At 43.9% G+C, this 21,836-nt stretch overlaps 1 protein-coding gene across 7 annotated transcripts in view; it reads left to right on the top strand.

Annotated features, from left to right (window-relative positions):
• The window catches only part of ITPR1 (inositol 1,4,5-trisphosphate receptor type 1), a 170,887-nt gene that overhangs the window by 46,434 nt on the left and 102,617 nt on the right, over positions 1–21,836 (top strand). For 4 of the 7 annotated variants that reach the window (XM_086470520.1, XM_086470515.1, XM_086470517.1 and 1 more), the window contains 18 exons: positions 1,026–1,112; positions 2,712–2,870; positions 4,142–4,240; positions 4,693–4,776; positions 4,857–5,003; positions 6,366–6,461; positions 7,856–7,900; positions 10,911–11,065; positions 12,323–12,422; positions 12,895–13,055; positions 13,839–13,980; positions 14,346–14,504; positions 15,081–15,253; positions 15,514–15,633; positions 16,931–17,125; positions 18,839–19,090; positions 20,473–20,614; positions 21,614–21,767. In XM_086470520.1, the coding sequence (XP_086326646.1) occupies positions 1,026–1,112; positions 2,712–2,870; positions 4,142–4,240; positions 4,693–4,776; positions 4,857–5,003; positions 6,366–6,461; positions 7,856–7,900; positions 10,911–11,065; positions 12,323–12,422; positions 12,895–13,055; positions 13,839–13,980; positions 14,346–14,504; positions 15,081–15,253; positions 15,514–15,633; positions 16,931–17,125; positions 18,839–19,090; positions 20,473–20,614; positions 21,614–21,767 (2,470 nt within the window). Of the gene's footprint in view, positions 1–1,025; positions 1,113–2,711; positions 2,871–4,141; positions 4,241–4,692; positions 4,777–4,856; positions 5,004–6,365; positions 6,462–7,855; positions 7,901–10,910; positions 11,066–12,322; positions 12,423–12,894; positions 13,056–13,838; positions 13,981–14,345; positions 14,505–15,080; positions 15,254–15,513; positions 15,634–16,930; positions 17,126–18,838; positions 19,091–20,472; positions 20,615–21,613; positions 21,808–21,836 lie in introns of all 7 variants that reach the window. The other 3 variants (XM_086470514.1, XM_086470519.1, XM_086470516.1) reach the window with 3 other exon arrangements.

Here is a 21,836-nt window from a genome sequence, read left to right as displayed (position 1 = left end):
GATCGTTCCTCCTTTGCGGTAGCTAAGCTTTGTGCTGTGTTATTGCTACTTTACCTTACTACAGTTAGGAACTGGGCACTTTTTCCTCCTCCAGGAGAAAACTGGACCTACTCTAGTCCTTGAGATCTGAGAACCAAACCATAAACATTGATGCTTAGCCTCCAAAAAAAGTCTAGTTTTAAATTACTCTCTACCACCAGCTATCGGTTAGAGGAAATACACTTTTTTTTTCCCCCATTAAAAAAATTGTCTTCCATGTGAGGCGAGAGAGAATTTCTTTACCAGGTGAAATGGTTTAAAAACAGCCCAGGCAAAATAGCTCACTTGTAAAACAAAACAAAGCGCAAGTGCTTAGTTAGAAATTATTAAATAGAACAAGGTATCCCTGTGGCCCTTCAATTCTGCAAGGGCTTTCCCTTTTGTTACCATGCTAGCGTGACCCAGAAATGCCCCCCTGCGTTTTCGCAGCCGGTCCGTAGTGTAGCACAGAGTATCCTTCGGCCTCGTGAAGTGCGAACTCGGTGGTGCTGGGAAGTTGGGAACTCGTGTCTTCAGAGCGGCAGTGGCCATTTGTGAAGGTCTCCTAAATGATCCTGCTGCATGGTGGAGATGATTAGAGTCGCCATAAAACCACAGGCTATGGAAGAGTTTGGGCCAGTGGAAAAGAATATCGACTCCCTGGCTTGAGTTGTTACCCATCCCTTTTTTGCCTTCCCTCCGGAGGTGTGGTGGTGTCTTCTCATGGCTTGTCTTCTGTCTTGTCTGAGCTTTTCATCTCATGTTTTTTTCCAAAACTTTATCAAATTTTACCCAAACTATGGGTTGCTAAAATGGTGTGTGTCTGTCTTCCTAAACAACTGAAAAAGGGGATTGGAAAAGATGCAGTTGGAAGCTGGAAAAAGAAAATTACGCTGTTTCAGAAGCTCACTGGTTTTTTAGTTCTTTGAAATACTCTTGAAGAACCTCAGGTGTTTGGTCGCTCTTTTTATAAAACAGTCGGCAATTGAATTGTTCTTTAATTTCAGCATGCGGCAGATTTGGAAAAGAAACAGAACGAAACCGAAAACAGAAAGCTGCTGGGAACAGTCATCCAGTATGGCAATGTCATCCAGGTAGGCCGTGAGCACCTTTGCAAGCTGGTTATTTCTGGAATTCATGGACAAGAGTCTTGTAGCTTTGCCGGGCGTGACAGTGTCCTGAAGTGGCATCCTGTGAAGGAAGAACTGGGCGTATGGCTGTGATGGAGTCACTTTTTTTTTTCGTTATGGGTTAATTGTGCCTTTGTTTTCTGAGGTCACCATGTGATCGCTTGCTTCAGAAATACTTGTTAGAGCCTTCGTTAGAGTTGGCCATTCGGAAGATGGCATGGGCACTGTGCGGTGCCAGACACAGCCTCTCGCAGTCAGATGTTGACACACCAAATAGTAAACTGGCACAGGGAAGGGAAATCAAGCCAGATGAGTAATTGCAGTCCGTTGAAGCAAAGGATATGCTAAGTCCCAGGGAATAGAGGAAAAAAAAAATAATCAGGCATCAAACCCAAGAAAAATGGAAAGTACAATAACTGCATGATTGAGAGAGACAGGTCTTTCCTGGATGGGGAGCGTAATATGCAGTAGGAGCTGGAACGAAAAGACGGACCGAAGCAGACTGACTTCCACTAGGTAGGGCACCTCGGCACTTCAGGAGCAGGACGAGTTCCCTGAGTGTTTTGAGCCTTAGGTTAAGAAATTGCTGGACGAGTGGGTTTTACTTCATTCTGCTGACACAGCACCAGCCAGCAGAGGGGGTGGCGAGGAGCCCCAGCAGCCCAGGCTTTCTCCGTGGCAAGGAGCAGGTTGGCTGCCCTTAAAGCAGTTGCAGGATTCGGAGCAACCTGACGGAGGGCGGGCAGGGCAGTGCCTGTCTTGGCTGAATTAAGTGCACCGTTGGCCTGTGTGTTTGAGGCAAAGAAAAAAAAATCTGCTTTTAATGATGTAAGAAAAATACTATCCGCTTTGGATTGGGCTACAAACGTCAACACTAGTAAAAGCAGTGACAAGTTTTGCCCGTATTTTTCCCATAACTCCCATATGTTCTGTGAGTATTTGTGCTAGTCAAAAGGCATCAAAAAGCGGCTTTCTGTACAAAAGTACTTGTCTGCTAAATTTACAGGAAACTTAGCAACGGTTGGTCGTTGCTGGGTAGGTCGGGAGCCGGGATGTGCCCTGTTGCAGCTTACGCATTCATGCCGACGGCGCGCGGTATGTGAGGCGGTGTGGAGCGGAGAGCTGAAGAGTGGGGCTTTGTGAGGAGGGGCTTCAAAGAAGCAGTCGTGTTTTCTGTTCAATGAGACAGAGCAAAGCAAGATAAGAGCAGCTTTACTTCTCGCCACCCCCTTCTTAGCGGGGAAAGCCCCTTCTTCCCCAGCATTCTACAACTTTTGATGCTGGGTTTTTTGAACAGGCTGTCGTAGAGTGACGAGGCCATTTCTAAGTGTTTATCATTTGCTGGAGGAGGGACAGTTGGATTAGCTGAAGGTGTTTTGTGCTGTGGAACTGTATATATACTGAGTGTAAGTGAAATGGTGCCTGAACACATCGAAATTTTTATATAATCTAGTTTTTATTTTAATTCCTGTATAATACTGTCGTTACCTTATGCACACTCGCTGTTTATTGAGGGGAGGAAGAATGAGCATTCTTAGAACTGAACTCTAATTCTTATTCTAGCTGCTTCATTTAAAAAGTAACAAATACTTAACAGTAAATAAGAGGCTTCCAGCTCTACTGGAGAAGAACGCTATGAGGGTGACCTTGGATGAAGCTGGAAATGAAGGTTCCTGGTTCTACATACAGCCCTTCTACAAGCTGCGTTCCATTGGAGACAGTGTAAGTGCTAAGGGGAATATCTTCACTATTACTTTGTGCACAGCTTGGCAAAGCCTGTTTCAGGAGGCCTGCCTTGCAATTAATGAAATGCACAGATCTCTTAGTGCGTGATGTTGCAGGAACAACCTTTTTCCTATGCTGTCATGAGGGGGAGGAAGATTGCTATGGTAACTTGTATTTTGGAAACGTGGAATGATTTAACGTTGGAGGGAATAAGGGACCTAATTACGCTAGCCTCTCACAATTCCCGTCCGATTCAAAATGGTAGGAAATGTTGAGTTCCATCAGTAGATTTGGAACAAATAATTAGCATCTTGGTTTTCAGTGTTGCCCGTTTGGAATCAAAATTCGTCATCGTTTTGTGTAAGAGGAATGGGGTAGTGATGGAGTTCAATGGCCCTCTTCATGGGAAATCTGGAAAATAATTGGATCTGAATTAAATGCATTGCCATTTTAGTCTCTTAATCTCTTTTTTACAAAATCTGGGTCACCTGGGTATACTCTCTGCCTGAAACCAGGAGGTGATAAGCTTCAGCGTGCTCTGTGGTATAGTCCAGGTATATATGTGGCACCCAAACACAGTGGCCTGATCAAGTAGGAATAATGTATCCTGCTGACTAGCCCCATACGTTTTGATGTGACGGTTCCTTTTTCACAGACACGCTGTGCTGGTTTACACACAGTTAATCCAAAGCACTGGGTAGCGCAGTCTTGGAGGCCCTTAAGTGCTTTTAAGTCGCACCAATTCTCAGATGCTTTATCAGTTAGCTCTTCTCAATACAGAAAAGGCTTTTTGGCTTTTAGTTTAATACAGACGTTGCTGTAGAAGAAGGGAAGACCAGGACCTTTACTGTCCATCATCAAGTGCATTTGTCTTTCTGGCCTGCTCCGGAATCTGGTTTTACAGATGGAAGTGCACCTCAGAGGAGGAGGATTTTTGGCTGACCTTTTGCTGTAGGAATTATTTGTTAAATGTTAACCAATGAAAGCACTTTAGGGAAAGCAGCAGATAGGTTAGTTACCAGGACTGCAGTCTGTGTTTCCTCTGCAAGCCTCTGAGTCCAATAGTATGGGGGGGGGGGGTTCTGCCTGAATGACTGAGTATGGTGAGCTAAATTCTGAAGCAAACGGAATCCTGGTTTTCATACTCAGACTGGCATCTCTCCAAACTGCAAGAAGGTGATTTCCTCCCATCACTGCCATTAAAAAAAAGAAAGAAAAAGAGCTTTCTCAGGGTGCAAATTGCTGTCTGATGCTGCACTTGTCTACAGGTTGTCATTGGAGACAAAGTTGTCCTGAATCCTGTCAACGCTGGCCAGCCTCTCCACGCCAGTAGTCATCAGCTTGTCGATAATCCAGGATGCAATGAGGTAAGGGCAGATGGACGCAGCTGGAGCAGCTGTACAAACTTCTGTGTGTTTCAGCTAAGCTTGGACTTGTTTTATGAAAATCAGCAGGTTGGTTGGTACCTGTGGCATTGTTTAGGAAGGGTTACCATGTTAGTCAGCAGTTTAATAGAGCTGGCAGACTTTTCTCATCTCTTTTGGGCGCTGGGCAGAGGTTTGATCTCTTTTGCTTGACGGGCTGAAAATAAGATGTTCATTCGAAGTCAGAAATCGTGGCATGGTGATGTGTAGCAAGTGATTTCCTAGCAAGTCTTGCTCTGGAGTAAATACAGAAAGGACTTTCCTTCTCTAAGTTGGTGCAACAAGGACTGCAGTATTCTCTTGAAAATTGCTTTAACAAGTAAGGCAGTAGTTTGTGGCGGTATCTTGCGTAGGCCCAAGACGATGGGACTGATGGTTTTAGTTCTCTTTTTTAGGTCAACTCCGTGAATTGCAATACAAGCTGGAAAATAGTCCTCTTCATGAAATGGAGTGATAACAAAGACGACATTCTCAAAGGGGTAAGACTCAAAACTCTACTTGCTTGTACCTTGTTCACTGCCGGGTCTGTATTGATCGTGTGCTGCCTGGGCTTTGGCAGGGGGATGTGGTGAGACTGTTTCATGCAGAACAGGAGAAGTTCCTGACTTGCGATGAGCACAGGAAGAAGCAGCACGTCTTCCTGAGAACGACCGGGAGGCAGTCGGCCACGTCTGCAACCAGTTCAAAAGCCCTGTGGGAAGTAGAGGTAAGAACTGTAACCCAGGCTGGGGGTGGCTTTGTAGGAACAACTGCTGTTTCTGTTTAAAAACAGCGTACCTGGGTTTCGTTTCTTTTGTTTGGTTTGGGGTTTTTTTTTAGGTAAAAGTTTTTCTGGTGTTAGAAGTTTAATCTTAAAATTCCTTTACTTCCTGTGCTTTCTGTGCAAAATCAAAGAGCAGTTCTGATGTCTAATGGCGCAGCAGATCGCTCTCAAATTCAGGTTCTTGACAACTCAGAAAAAGGGAGCAGAGAAGCATCTATGAAGTCACTTCCTTAGGAGTCGCTAAAGTTTAACACCAGCTAATAATTTCAACTGTCCTGCTGAGTGTACCGAACACTCTATTTTTGGTGTGGAATAATGTGATTATGCATATCCTCATTTGACAGGAGATTGCAGCCCTTTGCTAGTCTCTGTGTGTGGCTTGTCTGGACTGGGTTTTTTTTTTTTTCTCTACTTGGCTTTTAAATAGTGACTAACACCTTGGCTGTCACTGGCTTTTAAAAATATCCTCAATCTATTGGTATTATTAGAGTTGCTTTATGATTGGTATTATTAGAGTTGCTTGATGATTTTGAATGTTTGCCGTGTAAGAATGGTAAAATTAATTGTCATGGCAAATAGGTGTTTTTCATATTCTCTTTCCAGAAGTGTTGGCTTTCATATACAGCTTCTCCTGTATGTGAATTGAAAGCCTACCTATAGCTAACGTGCCTTTGACGTGTTACAACACACCAGTAGCTTCTGTGATAACTGCCCCTGTGTACGTCAGTGCGAGGCAGAGGCAGGGTGGTCCTCTCCCGAGAGGCAGGGGTCAGCGATGCTGAGTTTTCCCTAGGGAAGCGGGTGTACCCAGGGAGTAGCCGCTGTGAAGTAACACATTGTGTGACGCTGGAGGCTCTGCTTGCCTCGGAAGTCAGCAAGCAGATGCAGCAGTCTTCATACCCTTCTGTACAGCACCGTTGCGTTCAAAATACTTCCAGGTGTCTTCCCTCATCCGCTTTAAGAAGGTCAAAAATTAATGATACCAGAAAGGTAAAGGATTTGTTGCATTTCTTCAGGAAGCTTGTTCCCAGACCTAGCAACACGTGCCCATCTAGAGCACCTTCTGTAATTACCTTTCGCACCGTAGTCTTCCTGCCGTCATCCGTAAATTGATGAAGTGAGCGAGTTGTAGCCAGCTCAAGGTATTTACTGTGCTGTGTGGTGTTCACGTGTGAAAGGTGGTCTGAGCTTCTCTGGAGCTCCTCATTCTGTTTGCCCTTACCTGCCCGTGAAATAAGGTAAATGCTGTGTTTGCAGGGGAGGTCGCTGACATGTGGCGTCAATGTGGTTTCTCTTCCCCTGTAGGTGGTGCAGCATGATCCTTGTCGTGGTGGGGCGGGCTACTGGAATAGCCTTTTCAGGTTCAAACACCTCGCTACTGGACACTACCTAGCAGCAGAGGTAGGTGTTGGGGCTCGCTTAGGGTCTCTGCCTTGCCTTCCACAGTATTTTCTTCCTTTTACACCTTCTGAAAATCTTTCATTTCCTGCCCTAAAAATAGACACAGGGGAGGGGAGGAGAGTGGTGTTTGGGTCCTTAGTACAAAAGTAGATGGTTAAACACAGAAAACAAGGCGAAAGAGACTCGAAAGAATACCACGGTACAGGGGTGGTCTTGAGCTTACTTCACTTTTTATGTGAACGCTAGAGGCAGTAACTCTCCTGCAAAGAATAGACACTAAATAGTATCCTGTGATGTGGGCGGTAGAATCAAGATTAATTTATTAACAGATTAATGAATTGTAAATGGCCTTTGGGGGAAAATGAATTCGGCTATTGTTAGTTTCTCTTGAAGCACTGATTTCCAAGCGGAATTGTTGAACTGACTGTAAAATGAAAACGCAGTTAGACTTCAGGCCGCTCTTGTAAGAAGGGCAGGTAACCCTTGGCTGTCCAAGCACAAACCAAATAAGTCCTTTTCTCTGTCCGTAGTGGACATCTTTCCCCTCTTGAAACAAGATTTCAAGACATTTTATTTAAAAAAAAAAAGAAAAAATAAAAAAAAGCCTAAGGGTTTTTTGGGAGTTTTGCTGCTTAACAGTTGTAAACATTTATTAAGAGTACTTCTGTTTGCTGTACAGCGTGGAATATCAACATGCCAGTACACTAACCTGGGTGAATAAAAGCTGTCCTGGATGTAAGAGCATATAGCGGGGCGGAAGGGCTGTCCCAGCCCATGCTATTGACCTGAGAGCTGCGGTGGGAAAGGTCCAGATTAAACACCCCATTTTATATTCTTCTGATAAGCAGATTAGAAAAACGGCAGCATTTTGTCCCATGCACGCTCGCAAATCCTTTTCAGTAGCGATCCGGTATAGAGCTTTTCCAGTAAATCTTGAGTTGGCTAATCAGCCAAAACAAAAACATGGGCTTACATCGTGCAAAAATATACCAGAGGAGATTGCCCACCTGATCCATGGCTGGAATAGAGTTTGTTCTAAAAGATTTCTGCGAAGCCAGTAATTTCTAGGAGGAAATTCCACTTGGGATTTAAAAAAAAAAAAAAAACAAAACAACCCTAAAACTTGGTAACTTTCTACTTCTCTTGCTCCTTTAGTGATTACCCTGAACCAGATCAATCTCTCTGCATGTGTGCAGATTATTTAACTGCTTAGGTCACGGACAGAGAGATGCCCGATGAGAAATGAGTCGTTTGCACAGTGTATTTGTTCTGCATGCCTGGGAGTGCGGTAGAGTGCCTTTTTTTTTTACAAAATAAGTTTAGACCGCGCCGAGGTTGTTTCCCCCTTCCAGCTCTGTTAGAGTTTTGACGTGCCTGTGATTCTGTTTCATCAGGTAAACCCTGACTATGAGGAAGATGACCTGGAGTGTCAATCCTCAGTAAGTATAGGCAAGAGTATGATCTTGCCCCTGATTGAGGAGGGCTTGACACAGGCCCAGGTATTTACCTGGCCAGTGCATAGATGGTCCAGGCTTTGTCGCTAGTGAAGAAACTGAAAAACAGAGAATGAGCTGAAGGTTTTTTGAGGCCTCTCCAGAGGAGCAGATATTGAAAACTGGATTAGGCTTTAGTGAAGAGCAATGCACTTGGAACCGAATCTATGTTACCTGGACCCCCTCACCTCCCCCCTTTGTAGCATGCCTTCTTCTGTCTTCCTGCTTCTGAAACCTTTGCTTCCTTGAAGCACTCTCTTGAATAGGTCTGACAAGCAAGTTGCTCAAGGTGACACCAGATGGCAAGTGTTCCGAAAGGGATGGTCACGTAGTGCTGTGCCCGTCAGTCATCTGACATTTAAGAAATTAATTCCCCCTCTTGTTTTAGCTTGTCACAGGAAAGCCAGGATAAAGGGTCTAGAGAGCAGGAGTGGCAGGGTGAGAACGATTTCAGTGCCGTTCTTGTGATTTTCCTGTGGAAGCAAGTCTGTGTTGTTTTCAGTAAATGTTGTTGTGTCAAAGATTGAGCGTGCTGATGCTTTGTATTAATAGAAGCTTCTCTTTGATGCCAGAGGGAAGCAGCATTGCCTCAGTAGTTAAGAACAGATGAAACTGGAACAGCACTTTCCATTGTGGATTATATGTAGTTGGATTTGATTGTAGGCTTATGCAGCTCTCTTGGCCATTTATCCTGTATTATGGAAGATTTGCTCCATTTGAATATATGAAAAAGAGCTACTCCCCCAGTTTTTAAAAGATGAATGCGCTGTGATGCTTTGAAATCCTGCAGGGTGGATTTTTTCCTCCTAAAGGGATCTGTCATTATAGCCTGGCCATTAAAACGCTTACCCTTGCCCCCAGATACTGAGCTGATATCCCGGTTAGTTCTTGGTGGTATTAGGCAGCAAACACTGATCTTCAGACGGCTTGACTTCAGTAAACGTACTGAAAAAAATGAACAACCCCCCCGCAAGCTGTTGCTTGGGGCAGAGGGAGAACCCAACATTGCACTGTTTTGGTGGTTTAACTTTTTGAAGGTTAATCAATGTTGAGGTCTCTTACGTAGACATCCACCCTACTGGTGATATGCGGATGCCTCCTTCTGATAAGCGCAGTAACAGCGATAACGCACTGGCTTCAGAGTTGTGCTGGCTTTTCCCTGCTCTGTCTCTTTACCACTAGGTGGCAAAACCAGACCATAAAAATAGGCTCGGGAGCACATAATTCGTTTCTGACACGAAATTGCCGCATCGTTTAACATTCCCTGGTGACGGGATGGTGTCGGCTGCTTTATCCAAACACCAGCTTGATCCAAATGTGAGCTGCCTGCAAGACGGCAGGTTTCTTTGCACAGCTCTGTGTTTTGTTGTCGTTTTCTCCTCATACCTCAGGGACCTGTCCAAGAGTGGGGTTTCAGAGGGCATGGGTGAGCGGCCAGCTGGTACCTTTCAGCATCAAAGGGCACTGCTGTTGTCAGCTTTGGGGTTGAAGTTTTAGTTCTTCCTAAATCGCCCCATTTCCTACTTTCTGGTTTCATACTCATTTTCAGCTTTGCCCCAGTTTCAATAACTGACCGCTTGTCTGCTGAAGTACAAATTGTTAATGCAGAGTAGCTGCCTTACTGTGGGGATGGAGGAGACAGCTGAAATTCGGAGAATTCATTCCAAGTGAGTGAATTTCTTCCAGTGTAAAGCCTCCAGATGGACTCTGTTGAGTGTATAGCTGCTTCTTCTCTTGGAGGCATGCTCCCAATATGTATTTCTGTTCCATACAGCTAACTGTCTGTTCCCATGTGCAAAATCAGACTTTAAATGTCACTGCTTTGCATCCAAGTTCATTGACTACAAATGTGCTAACTACAGAATATCCTGAGGCACAAGCAACATTAGATACCTTTTCCGTATGTTGGAGGATTGCAATGCCTTGCACCAGGACTTTGAAAGACAGAGTGCTGACTGCTTTGGGTGCCTGCCTTCCCCTGCTGCCATGACCATAAATTGATTGCTTGATCACTTTGACAATTACCTCTAGGATTTAGTTATTTATACAGGGACAGCTGGCTCCCGTGTTGTGCCAGACAGTTAGCAACTTCTCTATTGGCCAGTGATAGCTGGTAGTTCCCTAGGAAAGCTTTTAGAGAAAGTTGTTGTTCCTTTTTCCCCATTTGTCTTTATTGTTTCTACCCTTTTGTCCTTTCATCTGAAAATCCAAGGTTTTGTTCAGCCCATGTCAGTATCTTTACTTTGCTAGAGGAGGCTGCTAATTTGCTAGCACCTTGGAAATAAAGATACTTCTGATGCCCTGGCCTTTGTAGCATATCGTTGTGTTTGAGTGCCTATAAGCTGTAGTGTTTGAGTGCATCATGAGCTGTAGTGGGAACAGCAAGACGTCCAACTCCTTGATTAGCTTCTTGTTTCGCTTGTCTGTGACTGACAGATCCAAGTCCCGTTTTTGCTGCTGAAGTTGATTATTTCCCAGCAAGATTGTTGGTACATAGTGTTGCTCATTCTTATATTTGCAGCTCACATAATTACCTTGTTTAAGTGATGCTTGCGATACATTCAGTACATTTCAAGAGCTAGTAGTGTCAGGCGTGGGGATCTTAGCAGGTGTGGGTCGCCCAAAACCAGACAGAGTTCCCAGTGCACTGTGGGATGAATGGCTGGAAGATTTTGAGTCTCTCCTGGCACTGTCCACAAGACATAACCTCCATGGTTTAGGATTTATTGTGTTTGTGATCCAGAAATGCTTAGAAATTACTAACACCAGGGAAAGGGAAGAAATGGTTGGCCAGAGCAGCTACTTGTCAGTTTTACTGGTGTCTTAAAGCCCATCTGTCTTGACCAGTACTTGGAGTGGCTCAGTGTCTGCAAATTACAGGACCCATCTATTTAACACTAGGCAGGTGGGGCTGGAGGGCTTGGTCTGACTGTGTGTGATGGGACTCCTTCCACAGCTGGACCCTGAGCAGGATGCCTCCAGAAGAGGCTTGCACAGTGCTCAGGAGAAGATGGCGTACTCTCTGGTGTCCGTGCCGGAAGGAAACGATATCTCCTCCATATTTGAGTTGGACCCTACCACCTTGCGAGGAGGAGACAGCCTCGTCCCCAGGTACAGCTAGGCGTGCTGGTAGGGCTGACTATCTGCTTTGGACTCAAATGATTAATTTTTTTTAAAAGCAAAGCTATCTCCTGCTGTTTTTCTTCTGTCCTTTGGAATTAAGGTTCTTCCTCAAATTAACATAGAAATACTTAGCAAGTGCCTGGAGCTTCACTTTAGTACTTTACAATGGAGTTATAAGTAACAGAACCCCATTTTACAGGTGGGAAAAGTCTCCTTCCCAGTGACCAAACTGGGACTGAAAGCCTTGGGTATGCTATCAAGCCACCCCCGTGACCTGTCTGTATTATATTAGCTGGGATGTAACATCAAGTATTTAGCACTTCATTTTCTGTGGTTTACATGTCATTAACTGTTCCTCTGGTACCTCTTGGTACTTAAAAGCTTCTGTACCCTTCAGAGATACGCAGTCTGCCTGCAGGCTCTTTGCTGTCTGTTCCCACGGAGAAAGCCCAGCCTATTTGTTGCATCTGCTTTATCTAAGCGACTCTCTAAATCGCCAGATGCTCTAATTTAGCAGAAGTTAACGTGGCCGCCAAAAGCAGCCATCCTGGCTGCCTCTTCTGTCCTTTGGGCTGCCGTGGTTGTGTGGAGAGAGGAGGTTGTGCTGCAGCTGTGTTTCTTGTCCTGGCCTAAGATGCTTATCTAACCCTGGCCTGACATGTTTTATCAAAGAGCTGGTACATGCGAATTGGTGTCGTTGCCAGAAATACCTGGGAAAACAGTCTGGGAACTGCTGTCCCCGTAGGGCTTCTGCCAGGGGAAGTTGTTCCATGCTGCTCTCCTGTTCGGGTATCTTAATGGACCTTTGGTGCTGGTACAGCACTGACTAGCTATACACAGAGCCAAAAAACTGTGATTGGAAAGTATGAAGTGCATATCAGGGAGGTATAGGCTGAAAAATACCAAGATGAAGGAGGAATCGGGCAGCTCAGGTACACTATAGCATGTGGAAAGGTGAGGACTTGAAGAGGCTTAATTTGTTACTGTGCAGCAGCTGAGTTACAGCCAAAAAATACAGACGTAGTTCTGCTTTACACTTTGTTAGATGAGGAGACTTCCTAAGGTGAATTTATAGAATGAAATAAGGAAGGAAGAGGCTCGTTCCTGTTACGTTACGCAGCCTGGATAAAGATGACGCTTCTTTTTGCCCCGCTTGTTCCTGCCAATGTCTTGCAATTCGAACCATGTGAAGGCTTCTCGTCTGGGAAACCGATTCATGCTTTGAAACTTTTGACTTTCTTTCAGGAACTCTTACGTCAGACTTAGACACCTTTGCACTAACACCTGGGTTCACAGTACCAATATCCCTATTGATAAAGAAGAGGAGAAACCTGTGATGCTTAAAGTGAGTGGTGTTCCTTTATGTAAGTACACCCTTGGATTCCTGTACTCTCAGACAAGCGTTGTTGGCAGGAGAAGTTCCAGTCCCTTGAGACTGCTGGGTTTGTCAGACAGCAAGCAGTGGAACAGGAATGAACAGTGCCTATGCAAAATACTGTCTCTTAAAGACTAGGTTTTCGTGGCAGTTTGCTAGTTATGCTGTTCAATTTGTACTGTACAACGGTCATCACAAGGAGGCTTTTTTTTTCTTCCCACTGTTTACAGCACTTTGTTTCAGTCTCACCCGATGTCTTTCAGGATTTAGGAACAGCTTTGAGCTTTCACAGAGGGGTACTGTTCCCAGAGTTTGATTTCATCAGTAGCCTCACACTGTGCATGTGGAGCGTGGCTTTTCTTCTGTGTCCTTATCGCCGAGTTATGTGAATTACTTTGTTTTCTGCCTTTTGGTTTGATGATAAAACCTTCCTGGGTTTCAGATTGGTACTTCTCCGGTGAAAGAGGACAAAGAAGCTTTTGCCATAGTACCCGTTTCCCCTGCAGAGGTTCGGGACTTGGATTTTGCAAATGATGCAAGTAAGGTTTTAGGTTCCATTGCTGGCAAGTTGGAAAAGGGAACAATAACCCAGAATGAAAGAAGGTAAGGAAACAAGAATTTGGTTCAGATAATGTTGTTTCTTTTACTCAGTAACTGCTTCTTTGAAAATTTTGTCTATGTACGCTATCTTCAGAAGAGAGATTGTGTTTCCTCCTTGATGAGATTTAAAAAAAAAAAAAGTTGATGGTTTTATTGTTGACGTGTCCTTAGTGGAGGTTCTCAGGCCCGTTCTGTCAAGCTCTGCCCGTTGTCCTGTGAAATGAGAGCATGAGAACTGTTGTTGGGAACTTGGAGGAATAATCCACAGCATACCTTCCTTGATGGGCTTTGCCAATCAAGTGTGGGAATTTATAATCCAACTTGGGAAGACTGAACATATGACTTCTTGCAAATCCTCTGCCAAGGTCCGTGCGTGGTATGTGACCACACAAAAAGAGCGCAGAGTGGGCTGTGTCAAACCAGGGCCCCTGTGCTTCTGTAGCCAATGTCTTTTATTCGGCCTTGGGAGGGAAAAATCGCCTGACTTTTGGCAATTTAAAGAACTGCCAAATAGAATTTGGTGAGTGTATAGTTGCCCTAAAGTGATACCCTTGTCTTACTGCTGCCGTGGTTTAGCTATTGGACAGTAAGGCCGCAGCAACAGGGAGCATTAGTTCTAGTTTCAAGTTCTGTACAAACCCATGTGCTTTATCCTGTGTCCAAGTCAGTCTGTAATTGATGTTCTTGTTTCACTTGGCATTTTGAAATCTGTGTAAACTCACACTGGAGTTGTTCTTTTAAGAGATAGAATTTGTTGTCTTGTATTAACTTCTGGCTTTTCTGTAGGTCTGTTACCAAATTGTTGGAGGATTTGGTCTACTTTGTTACTGGGGGAACTAACTCTGGACAAGACGTCCTTGAAGTGGTATTTTCTAAACCTAATCGAGAGCGGCAAAAACTGATGAGAGAACAGAATATCCTAAAGCAGGTAGGCGGCGTTTTTCTCTAGAAACTCTGCCTTATAAGAAGGATGGTCAGAAAAGAGAAATAACAGAGAATCTGGCCAAATTATTGGGACCAAAAGATCCTCTGAGTTTCTAGCTTTCAGCAGGCTCTTGGCGGGGTTCTATAGGCAGACGGTTGCTAGAAGAAAAAAATACAGAATATGGCGTTGAATAAAGGTGATCAACCATGTCTTCTGTCCAGGCTGCTCTGTGGCCCAGAAGTTTGGTAACTACAGTGAGGAACCTTTTAGAAATCTAAAGACACTGTCACAGTGCTTTTACACTGATTTTAATCAGATGAAGGCAGTGTCTTATGGGATTTTATCTTTGTTTTTTAATAAATCTGTAGATTTTCAAGTTGTTGCAAGCCCCATTTACGGACAGCGGTGACGGCCCAATGTTGCGGCTGGAGGAGCTTGGAGACCAGCGTCATGCTCCTTTCAGACACATATGCCGGCTTTGCTACAGAGTGCTGAGGCACTCTCAGCAGGATTACCGAAAGAATCAGGTTTGAAATAGGCCTGTGGCTTTCGATGGCCCTGAATTGTTCCTGTGCTCCACAAAAACCTGCAAAAGCTGCGTTGCGTTCCTGAAACGCTGCTATGCTGTGCTGTGGTTGTACAGTCGGCAAGAGATTTTGGGGTTGCTCAGTTTGTCTGGCATTTTTCATCTCTGTCAGAGACTATATGCAGTGTTAATTAGTACCAGTTCTAAAGGGAATTTAAGAACACAACGGAATTGTCAAATCCAGGGGAATTATAAGACTTTGTTCACTCGTGTACAACAAGCTCCGTTGGAAGTTGACAGGTGAATTAAGGATGTTCATTTTTTGTTGCCGTTTATTAAAACTAAACTTATATCAGATAAGGATAAATGCCTTGGTGGTGCGCAGCCCAGGAGGGAGGTGTTGAGGTTATCCGTCATTTCTTGCTTTCTCTTGAAAGAAGAACGATTTGAATCTCATCCCGTTTGCTTCTTGGGTTGTTGGTATTCGCGACCATCTTACTGCTTGCTGTTACGGAGTATTTTCTGAAATTTTGAGAATTAATTACACCTCCTTTGTCCTTCCCTCTGTGGTTTGAAGGAATACATTGCGAAGCAGTTCGGCTTCATGCAGAAGCAAATCGGCTACGACGTCTTGGCCGAGGACACTATTACGGCACTGCTTCATAACAACCGCAAGCTCTTGGAGAAGCACATCACGGCTGCCGAGATCGACACCTTTGTTAGTCTTGTGAGGAAAAATAGGGAGCCCAGGTGAGATCTGCATTTCTGAGTGTGTGATTACCCTTTTCCTCTTAGCCTTCTGGGAAAAATCTGTACCTGCCAACTTGCTAGTAAGGAAGCACAGCTAGTTCACTTCTTTTTTTGGCACTCGCCGTAACTTCCCCCTTGGGCAACAGTCTCGCTCTGCCATGTTAAAATGGAGTTCTGGATGTTTTCTTTCTGAAATGTAGATTGCTGCAGTCTAGATCTCAACAAGGATTGATACCCTTTTGGCTCGCGTTTTCCAACAGGTTTTTGGATTACCTCTCGGATCTGTGCGTTTCCATGAACAAGTCTATTCCGGTGACACAGGAGTTGATTTGTAAAGCCGTGCTGAATCCAGCCAATGCAGACATTCTCATTGAAACTAAGTGAGTTAATGCCTTTAAAGATGGTTTTCCTAGCGTGAAACAGAAGGAAGGTGATTCAAAGCTGCGAGCCCTGCTGGCACGTCTAGAGAAAGCAGTTAACTGCGCGTGGGGTCCTCTTCAGGCACACAGTAAACGGGTGCTGCTGACGGCAGACGCCTGCCATATGCGTTCTCAGCGCTCACGTTTGATCGAAGCAGACAGGCTTTGCAGGAAGGTGTGCAGGGTCCTGTGGGCCTGATCCTCCTCTGGCCTTCAGGCATTCCTCCACCAGGTGTTGGAAGTGAGGGAGCGCTGCTTTGCCCGCTGAGCTCAGCTTGCAGCAAAGCGGAAGCCGGTGGATCTCTGCTCGCCCGTTTCGCCCTCGGCGGTTCGGATTTGGGTCTCCAGCGTTGCCCTGCCATTGCTGACGCATCGTAGCAGGCACCAAATCCCCATTATCTCTCATAAAGATGGGTTTGTTCGATATTTGGAATAGGGCACAGATAATCATCATCAAAATACTGTAAAAAGGAGGCAGGTGTTTGTCAGGTAGTGTTTAAAACACAAATGGATGAGCATATTTTTTCACAGTTCATTCTCTTCATGAAATCATAAAGACTGTATTTATTTCCACCAGCAGTTAAAGTTGCTACATCACTTATTTGTTCTTATCCTTGTGTATTCAATTTGCCTTTTTCAGTTGTGTGATTTTTTTTTTTTTTTTTTGCTGAAGAGCTAAAAGCCCCCAAAGCCGTTTTAGTTTTAGTGGCTGATTTGTTTCTCGTTACTGTGCCATGTAAGCAGGAAGAAGTTCTGATCCAGTTGGCATTTAAGGGATACAGAACTAATAGATTTGTAGATATTTCTGTTTACCAAATCCTTTCCTAGTCTGTTGAATGATCTTTGAACCAGTTCTCCTGTAAAGATGTTTTTGAAAGTCAGTTAGACGTGCCTTGAACTTCCTTGTTTCTTTATCTTCATCGATTGAATGGAGCTGAAATGTTGGTCTTTTTAAGGCTGAATGGAAAGCTTATAAATTTAGATTATTCTGACCTAATATGTTCAATGATAAACCCCAAAGATTTTATGTAGTAAACTGCTACTGCTGAAAGAGTAAGATACTCTGCTTTTACTTTGCAGAGTTGAGGAATAAAATTTGTGTTTTCTAAATGCAGGTGAGATCGTAAAATTAGTTCCTTGGATCTCACCAGTACATTTTAGCAAGTGTCTTTTTTTAGCAAATGTCTTAAAAGAAATGTTCTGAAAGATCTGCGTGGGGCTCGGCAGTTTGTAATCTAACCTGGCTTCCTTCTGGCAGGCTGGTCCTCTCTCGATTTGAGTTTGAAGAAGTGTCAAGTGGAGAAAATGCCTTGGAAGTCGGAGAAGATGAGGAAGAAGTGTGGTTATTCTGGAGAGACAGTAACAAGGAAATCCGCAGTAAGAGTATCAGAGAGTTGGCTCAAGATGCTAAGGAAGGGCAGAAGGAAGATCGGGACGTACTCAGCTACTACAGGTTAACAGCACGCGCAGTAGTTGGCTGGCAAAGTTCATCAAGGCTGTGTGGGGAAGCTTTGGTATCTAGGCTGTAGCTGGTTTGGAGGGAAAGGATACTGGTTTCAGGGACAAAACAGCCGTTAGAGTGAGGGTGAGGCCTTTGAAGTGAGGGCTAAAAGCACAAAGTTGTTTGTGGTGAGAAGTCCAGTTACCAGCGTGAGCAAGTTTCAACTGATTTGAAAAAGAAGGTAATTACAGTTTGATGAGTTGGCAGAGCACCTCATGTGGGGTTCTGCTTGGCTTCCTGGTGAGTGGGTGTTAGGAGGGAGCCTGCGTGTTGGCCGTTCAGGTGACCTGTGTTGAGATGGTCGTGGGGGTGAACAGCTGCTTGCAGGCGGAGCGGGATTTCAGTGTGCAGGTGGCTTTGCTTTTGACTGTAAAGATCTTGCTGCTGCTCTCCCTGCCTTCCAAATTTCTCTCCAAGTTCAAAGCCTTTAGTGGTCCCGTAGTTCTCAGCAGGACGATGTATGAAGTCATGAAAGTGCCACAAGTTCGGTTTGATTAATGTGCAGTGCTCTTTTGTACGGCTTAAACTATGCTTTTAGCAGTTGCTGACACGAAGCGATGTTTCCAGATGACTTGACAAGACACCAAGTTCTTGGCATAGCGTAAGGTCAGGTTTCAGCCCAGACCGAATTCCTGTGTCTGGGTTATAAACTTCTGAGAGTAGTCTGACTGACTGGGTTGGGGTGATGCAGAAAGTACGACTAGATATTTTTATTTTTAAGAGCTACCTTGTTTTGCCTTATCTCTTCCATCGAAGTGGTTCTCGCAGTAGGCTGCCTAATGCATGTTTGTATTTGAGCCTGTTGGAGGGCTGAGCTCAAAAGGAGACCTCTCCGATGTGTTTTAAAGAGTTGTATCTGCTTTCAAAATAGATTCTCTCACACTTGTTTTTAAGTAGAATTGATGGTGTTAAGTATTTTTAGTCTACGTTATGGACATGTGAACATGCTTAAGGGTTTAGAATACTGGTTGGTCCAATTCCCCTGAGGAGTGCTGAGAGTGGAAAGGAGTCTGCTTTCCATTAAAGGTTCGTTTCGTTAGGAAACCTCACAGTTGACACTATTCAACACAAGCCTGTGTGCATACCCGTGGATGTCGGGCATGTGCTGTATGACTGAAGGCTGATTGTCAGTCTGTTGAACGTGCATACCTTAAATGCCAGTTGTTTGCTTTTAGTTTAGGGACCCAGAAACTTAGGAATTAAGTTCAGCTTTTTCTCTACCAATTCTTTCACTGAAGGGAGCAGAGCTCAGGAGCTGTTAATCAGATGCCTAATTTTTAAGGATTCTGTAGTCCATCTACATTGTTTTGTCAGTGAACAACTTTGGCTTTGGCATCAGTAAGAAGTGTTAGGTCTTCTACAGTATTTAGGCTGAGTTGCCTTAAGTGTTCTTTGGATTCTTCTGTAGCTTTCATAAACGGCGTTATTTAATTCTAGATAACTCTCAGGAAAATGTGATTACTCCTTTTATTCTACTTTGCCACTATGTTATCTTTTATTAGTGTTTGATAAGTGCTTTATTCTTTCCGTAACAAGTATAGCCGTAGCACTGGAAAATAGAAGATCCATGCTGTTAATACGTATAAAAGCATATCACTACTGTACCCACTGGACGTTTCTGGAAATTAAGGTATAAGCTGTTTGTCTGTTTTTTTTCCCCCGAAGATACCAACTAAACCTCTTTGCTAGAATGTGCCTTGATCGACAGTACTTAGCCATAAATGAAATATCTGGCCAGCTGGATGTGGACCTCATTCTCCGTTGCATGTCTGATGAAAACTTGCCGTATGATCTGAGAGCGTCGTTCTGCCGGCTCATGCTTCACATGCACGTTGATCGTGACCCCCAGGAACAAGTAACGCCGGTGAAGTATGCTCGCCTGTGGTCTGAAATACCTTCTGAAATTGCCATTGATGAGTAAGTGCTTGCTGGAATGGTGTGGGAAAGGAAATGACATGGCTCTTGATTTTTAAAACAAAACCAGATCAATCCTAAGGTCATGCATTATTTATACTGTTTCTGTTAAAAAAAAAAAAAAAAGAAATAATAAAAATCCATAACATTCAAACCCTGTAGCTTCATTTGCCTGTAATGTTTGCTGGAGAGAACCTTCCTGCGAGCGAAATAACCTTCCTGTGTGCACGTGGTGCAAGCTGTGAGGCAGCAGGGGTTTGTCTCCATCTCACGGCGATGGTCTGGCTGTGATTTGGGTGATGTGACAAGTGACCTGGCCTTGGGGAGGGAAAGCAAGGGAGGATATTTCATTTTTCCTCCTGCCTTATTTGATTAGAGTATAGACTTTTCAGGGCAGACTGTCCATATGGTAGCTTGCACAAGCAAAAGCAAGGGGGAAAACGCTGAAGCCAGTAATGTGCTGGAGGCAGAGTCACGTTCCTTAACCTCCAGTGGAAAATACTCTGATACAGTGGTGAAAACCCTACCCAAAACCACAGCTAGGCTGGAGACGTGATTTCTTGACCATAGGCTTGTGTTAACTCTTGATAATACAAATAATTTCGAATTTATAGTCCTTCAGCTGTTCAGAACCCAATTCTTCTGAGTTGGAGAAAATGAACATTGAACATTCATGTTAAGTGTTAGGAATTTGAGCCTTGTCAGTGTTAGAACTAGTGTTTAGTGGTTTCTTGGGGTTTTCCCTCCCTTCCCTCTTCGCTAGCCTAGTTTTCTTTGCTGGGAGGGATGCAGTAGATCATATTGAACTTTAAATGCCAAAACAGAGCAACAAATGGCTTCGGCTCTGGCAGAGGCTGAGGGTGATACGTGATCAAACAGGAGAACAGAAGCAGTTAGCGGAAGGTGGGGGGGGTGTCTCTTTTGAACGCTCTCTGCGCGCGCTGAGAAACAAACCTAGAATTTGTGTTAGGAAAAATTAATGCCTACTTTGCATATAGATTGTTTTTATTTGGAGGAAAAATAGCATCCGCAGTCAGCATCTCTGGGCCACATCCGTTCTGCTTAACGCTGTACAGGGCTTGTCGTTGTTTCCACTAAAATAATAAGGGTTTGGGTTTTTTTTTTTTATTGGGACCAAATTATCTCTCTTTGTCTTCCTCAGACATGTTTAAATAGTGCAAAATGAGCATATGGGATAAAACAGCAAAAGCCAGGAAATTATGGTGTCAGCTTCCTGACTCCCTCGTTTGGGTAAATCATTTAACAGCCTTTAACTTCTCTTAGGTTTTGACAAAACAATGAAAAATGGTGTCGGGGAAAAGAGCCCTGTGTATTTGCATGCTAAGTTTTGTGTTTTGTCTTGTGTTTTGTTTTTTCCTCTTCAGCTATGACAGCAGTGGAACTTCCAAAGATGAAATTAAGGAGAGATTTGCACAAACAATGGAATTTGTAGAGGAATATTTAAGAGATGTGGTGTGTCAGAGGTTCCCTTTCTCTGACAAAGAGAAAAATAAGCTCACTTTCGAGGTAGTTATCCAGTTCTGACGTTATCCTTTTCTTTTTTTTTTTAATGTGGAATGTTGGTACTTTTTTCAACACCAAATAGATGGGCAAGTAATTGGTGAGTGCTGAGCCTCAGCAGGCTCCTCCTGCCCACTGTAGTCCTTTCTCCTTGTGCAAGCAGCCCCACTGAAGTTTGTGAGTTTGCAGTGATAGTTCTTGAAATACAATTAATGAATGTGAGCTTGTGTCTTAGGTTTGCAGCAGCCTTGTTTACTTTCTGTGCTCTGTTACTGCAAAGTCAAGCTTTACTGGAATAAATAGTCTCAAAAACTAAACACTACGTCTGCATGCACAGATAGTTTCTCGAGCTTACAGCGTTACCCACGAAGAGAGCAATGCAGTGTCCTGTGACTTACTGACCTATTAAAATTGTCTGTCTGTGCAAAGAAAATGTAGCAAATCCATGCATTAGTATTCCCTAAAAAACCATTAATTGAATAAAAGATGTGGGTTTTTTTTTAAAAAAAAAAGGCAAGAAAAGCACTGGTGGGAATATACTTCAGGTAACGGGGCTACGTTAAATATTTGCACTATATTTGAAATTACCATGTGTGGCTCTTGAAGCAGTGCATGTGGAGGGCTTGTGGGGAAGCTTTATAACTTGGTGGCAGCAAGCTTTAGAAGTCTGCTGGGTTTTTTGTAAGACAAAACCATGAAAAGCATCCGTACATTCCCTCTAGTTTTGACCTGTGTTACCTTTTCCGTAGTGAGACAGATGCGGTGTGACTTTGTAGGTACAGAATGCGAATCGCAGGTACAGGCTGTTGCTCCAGGCATTGCAGTATTTGTAGGCAAATAGAAAATTCTGGTAGAATGTAGCCCTATGCAGTCTTATGGAAATAGGAGGTATTATGATATGACTCACAGCCCAGGTTCTCGCTGTTTTCACTGTGTTAAAAGACAACTTGATTGCGACAGCAAAATGTTTAGTATTAATCGGGCTTTTTGTTGTTATTTTGGTAGGTTGTTAACTTAGCCAGAAATCTGATATATTTTGGTTTCTACAACTTCTGTGACCTCCTCAGGCTAACCAAAATCCTCCTTGCTATATTAGACTGCGTGCACATCACTACCATCTTCCCCATTACCAAGATGGCAAAAGGCGAGGAAAGTAAAGGTAAGGCTGAAAAACGGTTGGCAGAGCAGATCGTCCTTTGGTGGCTTCTACCTCGTCTCGAAATGTCAG

Source organism: Leptosomus discolor, chromosome 9 (assembly GCF_034619465.1).
Source record: "Leptosomus discolor isolate bLepDis1 chromosome 9, bLepDis1.hap2, whole genome shotgun sequence".
Classification (NCBI taxonomy): Eukaryota; Metazoa; Chordata; class Aves; order Leptosomiformes; family Leptosomidae; genus Leptosomus; species Leptosomus discolor.
Note: the sequence above shows the minus strand (reverse complement) of the source record. Positions and strands in the feature narration are given on the sequence as shown.